General features: G+C 44.1%; 1 protein-coding gene across 1 annotated transcript; it reads right to left on the bottom strand.

Annotated features, from left to right (window-relative positions):
- Positions 1-740: 740 nt before the first annotated feature.
- On the bottom strand, positions 741-8665 carry MTFMT (mitochondrial methionyl-tRNA formyltransferase). The gene is made up of 9 exons (XM_081840521.1): positions 8467-8665; positions 7259-7471; positions 5944-6066; positions 5009-5111; positions 4687-4762; positions 3839-3930; positions 3106-3187; positions 2477-2559; positions 741-1365 (listed from the first exon to the last, which is right to left on the bottom strand). Exons 1-9 carry the CDS (start codon positions 8631-8633, stop codon positions 1171-1173), a joined length of 1134 nt encoding a protein of 377 aa, XP_081696647.1. The 5' UTR covers positions 8634-8665; the 3' UTR covers positions 741-1170.
- Between the last annotated feature and the right edge of the window lie 1076 nt (positions 8666-9741).

The following is a 9741-nucleotide window of genomic DNA, read 5'->3' as shown; positions in this document are numbered from 1 at the left end:
CTGCTGCTATTATTCTGAATTTCTGCTGTGGATTGCTTGAGTTTAATCTAACAGCATCCTTTAAATACTGTTTTTACTCCACCTGAAGGAGTAATGTTGGCTGACCATGTATGTTAGGCTAAGAAGCACAGTGCCACCTGTTGGCTTACTGGTGCTAGAGCACCGCCAAGAACATTAGAAACAACAGTAAAAAAAACCACCATCATGACAAGTGGACTGTGTGTGGAGAGAGAACTTATGTACTGCAAGGGGTTATAGCACTGCACAGTGCATAGAATGTGTCCAAAACTGAGTCAACTTCCACTCATGCAGTTGGGCTCCCTCTAGCTCTGCATCCGCCCACCCCTTCAAGATGCCCCCACATGTGCTGCCAACAGTCCCCCGCCTTTTGCAACAGGTTTTGAGGGTTGCAGGTAAGAGAAAGATTTCTCTTAGCCCAAGACCCTGAGGAGCAACTGTCCTCAAAGCAACACTTTACTCCTCACTCTTACAGGGAAAAGTAAATGGATATACTCTCAAATACCACCCTTGTCAACACAAAGCTTGTTCCCTGCTATTGGTGAGGAAGCCAGTGTTTGAAGAAAAACAAAACAATACACAAAGCTGCTTTGTTTCTTCCTGATTATCCTAGCATGTGAAAAATGCAGGGGACTTGTTTTTACACAGACGTTCTTATGCTAATCAGAGTGTAGGTCACAGACACTGTAAGAGTCACAGAAGACCTCATCATTCAGATACACTTATATAAAAAATAATTTATCATTCAATATTGCAGTAAGTGTAGCATTGTTTCTAAGGTAACTTTACAAACCTGCACTTTTGAGTACAAGGATTAATGTACTGTTAACCTAGAAAGCCAGAGAAAGGATGCCCATATAAATCCCTCTCGCAGAGCTGAAAAGATTATTTCAAGGCTACAGATACTGGGGATGAACACACTGTTCAGGGTAGCCGGAATGAAAACCGTTTGGGAGGCCCATAGAGGAGCAATAGTCAAACTCCACCGCCTCTTGACATCTTCCTGTTCCTTCCATCCCTGTTTCAATTGATGGCTACGCAGGGAGACACCAAGATTTCTGATGCAGAGATGATATGGCGTGGAGATGTCTCCAACCCTGCCAGCATAAACAAACACCTGGTTGATTCAGACAGCGTACCAGGCCTTCATTGCTATGTGTTGCGAACATGCAACAGTGTTCCTTGCCGACTCCTTTTCGCTGGGGCTAGCTTGAGTGTTTGGAACCTGCACGTCCCGGGAGTCATTTTGGAATTCTGCTGGAACCAAGGATGTAAGTAGCCATTGTAGAAGTCAGCAGCTGTCAGCTTCTTCTTAAGCACCACAGCTTTAACTCCAACCCAGCCTTCCTGGAGGGGAAAAGAACAAGGTGAAGCTGAGTCTTGGAGAGGTCTCAGCACATCCCGCAAGTCCTGAATTCACACAGCAAAAACATGGGGTTGTATCCCACTGACTTACACACTCAAGAAAAGACACATTGAAATCAGTGGAACTAAGTAAATTTATGCCCATTAACTACAAGATGTTTACTCTGAGAAGGACAAACACTGGATACAATCCATGAAATTCAGTATCCTGTCAGTTCTCAATCATGTTTAAAAACCCAAGTTACTGTAATGCAATGGGAAGGAGGGATGGATTTAGGAAATGCTTGCGAACTCTGCATAGTTTGATTCTCCAAGCCATTGAGTGGTAAAAGCAAGCAACGTCAACATAAATTTGATTTGCAAACTGTTCCCCTTACTGCAGCTGCCTGTGAACAGTCTAGTTATAGCAATCTGAGGAAAGAAAAGTGAAAATAATAATAATAATAATAATAATTTATTATTTGTACCCCGCCCATCTGGCTGGGTTTCCCCAGCCACTCTGGGCAGCTTCCATAGAAACCAAAAATACACTAAAATATCACACATTAAAAACTTCCCTGAACAGGGCTGCCTTAAGATGTCTTCTGAATGTCAGGTAGTTATTTATCGCTTTGACATCTGATGGGAGGGCGTTCCACAGGGCGGGCGCCACTACCGAGAAGGCCCTTTGCCTGGTTCCCTGTGTAGCTTTGCTTCTCGCAATGAGGGAACCGCCAGAAGGCCCTCGGCACTGGACCTCAGCGTCCGGGCAGAACGATGGGGGTGGAGACGCTCCTTCAGGTATACTGGGCCGAGCCCATTTAGGGCTTTAAAGGTGAACACCAGCACTTTGAATTGTGCTCGGAAACGTACTGGGAAAAACCACATACAGTGGTACCTCGGGTTACATACGCTTCAGGTTACAGACTCTGCTAACCCAGGAATAGTAACTCTGCTTCAGGATGAGAACAGAAATCGTGCAGCGGCAGCACGGTGGCAGCAGGAGGCCCCATTAGCTAAAGTGCTTCAGGTTAAGAACAGTTTCAGGTTAAGAACGGACCTCTGGAACGAATTAAGTACTTAACCCGAGGTACCACTGTACATACAAACATACCTTGCAACGGATCACCAGTGTCTGCAACTGCTTATGATAGAACACTGATCCTGGGACGGTTCCGTTTTCAGCTGCTAACCTATCTGAACACAAAACACATGTTCTAGACTTAGTTTTCCCACAACAGGTTGTTGTGGAGTTGTGCATGCCCGATGTATCATCAGCCACATAGAACCAGCCCAAATGAAAATATCTTGCGAAGCTTCCAAGTGTTGCTCAAGCTCAGGTTTTAGTAAACATCCAAGGGAAGGTTGCATAACTCACAGGAAGCCACTCAAAAGGATTTATACTCAGGTCATCCGTATTTGTTATGGAGGCCAACCCAAACAGAGTTCTCTTGGCTGATCTTAGTTGTCACGGTAAGAAATCACTGCCTCTCCTGAACCCTGCCTCTGCAGGTTGGTTTCTGTTGGTTATAAAAGGCTTTAGAGATCAAAGGCAGGGTCTACATTTATGGCCAGAAGGTAAGATGACACCAAGCTAAAAGGCCACACAGCAATTTGAAACACTCGCAGCAAAGGCAAGGAATGATATATAACTTCAGTTTCACAGAAGTGCCTCCAGTGTTATGTTTAACTACTTTTTGTGCCATAGCTAACAACCAAAATTGCTGAGATGTATGTACATACCATTGTGGTCATGTAATGTCTCCACTTCCACAAAATCCAAGAGTTTTACACTAGTACCCATCCAGAGTGTTTGCAGGGGCATCTGAAAAAGGTACAGTAAGGTATCTCAGCCACAGATGTTCACACTCATTTCAGCTAAACGAATCCAGAATTGTCAAACTGTTTTCATGTTCAGTCAGCAACAGAAACACAAATTTGGGGCTAGTTTCCACTTTTTTTCTGATGTGTATTAGCAGAAGCATTTCAAATACAAGACTAGGTCAGATGCAAACTACAGTAGTTTCCCCAAGGTGTATGAGATTTGAGTGCATTTTAGATTTAAAACAACTTTTAAAAATCAAGGTCAGCCTTCACCTGCCAGCCCTGTAGCTTTGTTGGAAATAAGGCATGCAGTTTAAATCTTTGGTAAGCAGGACTTCAAAGGAATCTGAGCAACAAAAAGCTAGTATGTAACTGGGGGTGAACGAGTTGCTCATTTGAAGCTACAGCAAAGTAAAAAGTAAAAAACTGACTAGCATCTCCCCCCCCCCCAGCTTTTTTTAATTTTAATTTTGCAATCCCAGAACAGCTGGTAAGTGGTGGTGTTAACCCATTTCCTCCAAAGCTGAAGACTAAGAGGTGGGATAAGTTCTCTCCCAAATCAGCATTTAATTATATATAATTGATAGACGGGCTATTGAAATTCTTTTGTAGCCTAGGATTTTAGTGAACCTCTTTGCAACACTGGCATTACCATTGCTCCCAAGGCACGGTGCATCCTCAGTATCTGCTCAGGAGTTTGTTCTTCCCACTGGATGCAGCTCATTGCAATGCTGGCTTTAGGAGCTTTAAGATAACAAAACGAAAGTTAATGAGTGAACTCTGAGTCAAGTTCATAGAGCTAAAAGGCTACCAACAGCTTCTAGCTGTGATGGCTATGCTCTTCCTCCACAGTTGGAGGCAGGAAGCTTCTGAATGCCAGTTGCTGGAAACTGCAAAAAGGGAGAAGGCTCTTGTGCTCAAGAGAGAACAGTGGCCTGATCCAACTGGCTTGTCTTACATTCTTAACCCTACAGTTCAAATGACTGAACCACCAGTATTCTTTCACTGCAGTGCATTGTGGTTTCCCCTGCTTCACTTCTTTCCTTGCAAACTGAGGGGCTTTTACCACATACTGGCCTCTCAACACCCTCCCTCTCTCAATGCTGTTGCCCCAAGGTGGAATGGCAATGGGAAAAACTCTGGCCTGTAGGTTAATGAGACCTGGCAGGGATCCTACTGTGGCCAGGCCATTTCACCTATGCCATGCTCACCTGCCCCACATCTGACATGTGTGGCAGGTAAAAATGCAGCTGCACACCAAATTGCTCTTGCTGACAGCTGCCCCTTTTGAAGGTGTGTTGTCAGTGCCAGTCAGCTGATCGGCACTGACTGCATGCCTCTTTAAGGTTGTCAACTGATGTCAAAGTGGCCTGCGGGGGAGGTCATGATCCATTTCTTCTGGGCTATCAGACAGACCAGCTGCCATTCCTGAACTGTGAAAAACTGTAGGCTTGACTGCAATGTGCTCACAAGAACAAACATGAAACATTGGGTACATACCAAAAGTTGCTCCTTCCTTTGGTTGCTCTGTCTTGTTCCTTAAACTGTCAGGTAGGTTTTGCAGAACAGCAATGAGCTGAAAGGAAGAAAAAAACCGGAACATACATCACACAGCATGAAAACAATATTTTGACTACAATAATAGTGTTATTTATATTATGAACTTAGGAAAGTGAGTTTCTCAATGTTCGTTGTCTCTTAGAAACTGGATGCTTCAACTGACCTGGTTCCCATAACTTGGAATTTCTAAGCATCTTGTAAGTTTTCAACTGTTTTAGAGATGCAACGGGGGATGGGGTGGGAGGGAGCAGTGTTAACTTACCATACTTGCACCAAGTTTGGATAACATGGATTCCAACTCTTTTGCTGAACAACAGGGTGGCACTGCAAATGTTTCCTGCTTGATAATCGGCCCTACATCAAACCTAGGAACACAACACACAACTTTAAGGAACACAGGAAGCTGTCACTGGCCCACCTAGCTGAATGCTGTCTATACCAGTGTTTCTCAAACTTGAGCCTCCAGCTATTGTTGGACTAAAACTCCTGCTCATAGCTAACAGGACCAGTGATTATGGGATTATGGGAGTTGTAGTCCAACGCCAGCTGGAGACCCAAGTTTGAGAAACACTAGTCTGCACTGATCATCAGAGGCTCTCCAGGATTTCAGGCAAGAGTCTCTCTCAACCCAACCTGGGGAAGTCAGAGATCAAACCTGGGACCTTCTGCATGCAAAGCAGATGCTCTATCACTGAACTAAAGTCCTTCCCTCTAAGCTTCCCCATTTAAGTGTTTTGCCAACACCCTCAGCAATTTTCAAGTGATCTGTGGGGATGAAGATTTGGGAACCACTGCCTTAATAGTAACACAAAGCAATTTAAGACACTGAGAAGATTACCCAGCACTATGGATGGACTGAACAACTAATTCCATCCCATTTTATGCATTTTCTACACACTTCTTACATAAAATTAATTTACCAGTTAACTGCACATTGTATACACATCTTTTGCATAGAAAATACATTCTTGAGTGCATTTTTAGTGCACTGAAAATGCATTGCAAAATCTGGAGAAGTGACTGGGAACTGTGTTTGGGTCCACAAGCAAAGCTGGGAGCACTTGATCACTTCAGCCTGCTTAGAGATGCTGACCAAACAGATTCTTCCCCCATCTCTATTTGGCACCCATGAAATTATGAGTTCCTAAAAAGGACACGTTTGCACCAACGTTCTGTTGAATTAAATAGCTATTGTACCTCTTAGGCCTGATCTGCATAATTGTCACCCCAGTAACTGTATCTCCATGGAGCACTGTGTGGATTATCGGTGCTGGGCCTCGCCACCTTGGAAGACAGCTGGGATGGACATTCAGCACACCACTGAATCAGAACATTTGGAAGTTAAAATAGGACCAGTAATTCTGTAACATATATAAGCGAATAGTAACCATTTTGAGAACTCACTTTAAAAAATGCAACTTAGAATTCACTGTAACTGCCCAAAGATATGAAAATATAATGTGAAAACTTAGTATTACATAACTATGCATACAGTAAAAAGGTATTCTCCCATTTTTGTATTTTGCTATAACCAGTAAACTGTCCCACTGATAAACAGTGGAAAACATGATCAAGAAAAGTGAAGGGTAAGAAAAAGAAAATGAGGGAGCACATGACAACATGCCTTTAAGGAACATCAAAACTGGCTAACTGGAATTAGCAGGTTGAGATGTAAACACTTTTGATAGATTGACAGAGTAAGGAACATCCGCACACTCAGACCTATCAGCTTACTTCTCTCTCTCTCCTTGTTGTTTAGAACTTGTCTTGTGAACTGCCCTGAGATCTTTTGATGAAGGGTAGTATATAAACCTAGTAAATATTATTATTATTAATAATAATAATAATAATAGACTGGTACATCTTAGATTGCAATCTGTTTACAAATTCCTCCTCCTCAAGATGAGAGGCCATCTTTAACTAGCCTCAGAGAACAAAGGAGTAAGCATGGCTACCTTTTTCTTCTTTGGACTAGTTAGTTGAACTAGAATGAGAAACCTTTTCTATCCAAGTTATGCATTTCCTACAATAAACAACTTTATTATTTCCTTACATACAAGCATACCTGTGTGCTTGCAACAAGTAAAGTCTACTCTCTAACCAAGATTCACTAGCCAAATGCAGCTGACTCTGCACACTTAAGGGTTTCAATAGGAAATCAACACAGTTCCCACTGCATGTACAAATAATTGTACACTCTGCATCAATTTATGGTGAAAGCCCTACATATTTTGCATTGGAAGTTAGAGTACTAAATCAATTCAATTTTAGACTGACAGTGCCTGTAAAGCAACCCTTATTGAACCCCCTTGGAAAATAATGCATTTGAGAGGGCATTTGTTATTAATGTCTTCAGGCACTAAAATCCTGCACATAGTTACATGAAAATACTAGTGTGATTAAGAAGTACAGCCTTTCCCATATTATCCTGCTCCAACCACTTTCCTTTAACACACATCCCAGATTGCAATATAAACAAACTACTCAACACATTTTGTGTTCACAGCCTTACTATGGAAACTTCAGGATGAGGTCCTCACTGAGCAGGCGCCCAAATGATGCCACCACACCGACATCGAAGTGGTCACACAGACCTACATCTGGCCAGAGGTGGATGGGGAGCTTAAGTTGCTCTGCACAGCTCTTGACAGGGAGACCCTTGGGCAGCTGGGAATGAAGCGTTACCACCTCCAGACGGTCCACAAGATGACCTGACTTGGCCTCTCTGCCACAGAACATAAAAGAGAATCATGGAGGACACTGTTTGAAAACAGTGCCAAGCTGCTACCATCCCAGTAAATGCCCTCCCACAAGAAGCTCCTTTATACCAGGTCAGGTGCTTTGTCTATCTAGCCCGGTATTGTCTCCTTTGACTGGCTGCAGTTCTCCAAGATCTATGGTCTTTCTCATCACCATCTGCCAAATCTACTTAACAGGAATTGCCAGAACTGAACCTAGGCCCTTCTACATACAAAACATTCACTCTGCCAATTGAGCTAGTCCCTCTTTTCCCACATGTGCTCTCTATCATTCTTATCTCTCCAATGCCTTCTGCACAATGCAAACACCTTGGGGCAGTGAGGGAACCCCACTCCATCTTCATCCTCAAGTCACTCCTCTTTACACTGGCTTTTTGACACCTGATATATACATACCCACACACACAGTACTGTGATTAACCAACAGAACAGTGTTTTAAATTTTATGTTGCAAAACATTTTGTCTCTCGCCTTAATCAGCCTGCTTTGATAAAAATGAAATGATGCTGTTTCCAAGGTGGCACTTGGGGATCTTTGAGGATGGAATGCTTGGAAAGCCTATATGGACACTCCCTATTCTTTTGATTGCATCAGTTTTAAATTGGTGTTAATATTGTATGTACCTTTAAAATGCTGCAACCCACGGTGGGAAATTGTGCTGAAGGGCAGTTAACGAAAAATAACGATAATGATACCGGTAATAACAGCGAGGTAGCTAGTTAATGAGGAATACCATTCTCAAAATGCAGCTGCCGCTGCTACTGTCAGTCAGAGCAGCCACTACTGGGTTAGATGGATAAAGAGCCATAGTGAGCTGGAAATGGGCAGCTCCTGTTCTTGGAGCTTCTCTTATCCCTTTCACTCGATACCCTTTCACCCTCTCCCTGTCCCACAAACCATAACCTTTGACCCGGCTCCCGAAGGCCTTTCCCCCCTTCCCTCCTCCACCCTAGAGACCCACCGGGCAGCCTGGAGCGCTAGGAGGGTCTCCGCCGCGAAGCCGTCAGTCCCAAAAAACAGGACCCGCCAGGGCGGCTTTTCCCGCCTCGGAGCCTCCGCGGCTCCCGAAGCGTAGCCCCGCCCCAGGCTCCACCGGCCCCGCCAGGCCCGCAAAATCCGGCCCCTCATGGCCCCTCCGCCGGCAGCCCCCACAGGCCGCCGCCACCGCCGCCCACGCGCTCCAGCGTCGCGGAGCGAATGACGTATAACCCCGCGCGACAATCCACTTGCGCGTCTGTGGGCGGAGCAACAACTGCTCGGGTCCAAGCTTGGCTCGTCGCGGGGGCTTGTGGGATTGCCGGGCGGTGTTAATGTAGTAACCGCAGCAACCAGGGGCAAGCCGTATCCATGGCAACTGTTCGGGGCCTAGCTCAAGCCCGTCCACTTGTTGCCGCAATCCCTGCTACTCGCAGGAGGAGGAGGAGGGTCGCATTGTTCTCTCCTGTGCTTCCTTCCTTCCTTCCTTCCTTTTTGATTAAAGATTTTGTTGATTTACAAAAGTGTGCAATGTTTCTCTCTCTCATGTTTTTCCCCCCATGTAACATTTTTACAAATCAGTTTCATTTGTTGAGATATTAGGAAGAAAAGGGGGAAAGAGGTAGAGCTGCGCTGCAAGCAGGAGTTCAGGCAGAAACTATAACCTAAACAAGAAAATAATCATAACAGCTGGAAAAAAACACACTCGGCAGTCCCTATGTCGCAACATGACATTACGTAAGACCGTGAAAATAACATGGAAGAAAACGCAGTTGAAAGGACAGTAGATAGGAAACTATAGAAAGAGTAGAAGGAAAGCAAAAGTAAAAGACACAGGATCTAAATAGCTTGAAGGAATATAGATATTATTCGTCGGTTGCATGAAGCATATCTTACTGCATTGTGGGCAGTACGAGCAAGCAAGGGACCAACTGATCAAACCCCTACTGGCAAATTGGCCGGGAAAATCCGAAGCCTCCCATATTAAATAATCTCTTGGATGACAGGTCTAATGATATTACACTGGCCGTGGCAAAGTTTCTCTCGGAGGTTGAAAGCAACAAGGATCAGCATGCTTGAGACAAAACAAAATGACTGCTTCGGTTTTTGTCTCTTGTGGTCGGCTGTCTTCACTGTATTTTGTTCTGAAATTGTTTGATGGGTCTTTGGACCGCAATAAAGATTTTATTTATTTTATTATTACCTGTTCATGTTTGATATTGTTTGCAATCATTTCTCTTACCATTTTATGCTTGGCTGT

Source organism: Podarcis erhardii (assembly GCF_964252035.2).
Source record: "Podarcis erhardii genome assembly, chromosome: 14".
Lineage (NCBI taxonomy): Eukaryota > Metazoa > Chordata > Lepidosauria > Squamata > Lacertidae > Podarcis > Podarcis erhardii.
This window is presented reverse-complemented; position numbering and strand designations above follow the sequence as displayed.

Coding starts and splice junctions, on each gene's coding strand:
- MTFMT (XM_081840521.1), bottom strand. CDS start 8,633: ATGAGGGGCCGGATTTTGCGGGCCTGGCGGGGCCGGTGGAGCCTGGGG. Junction 3,188..3,838: donor ACCGTGCCTTGGGAGCAATG/GTAATGCCAGTG, acceptor TACCTTTTTCAG/ATGCCCCTGCAAACACTCTG. Junction 2,560..3,105: donor GACATTACATGACCACAATG/GTATGTACATAC, acceptor TTTTGTGTTCAG/ATAGGTTAGCAGCTGAAAAC.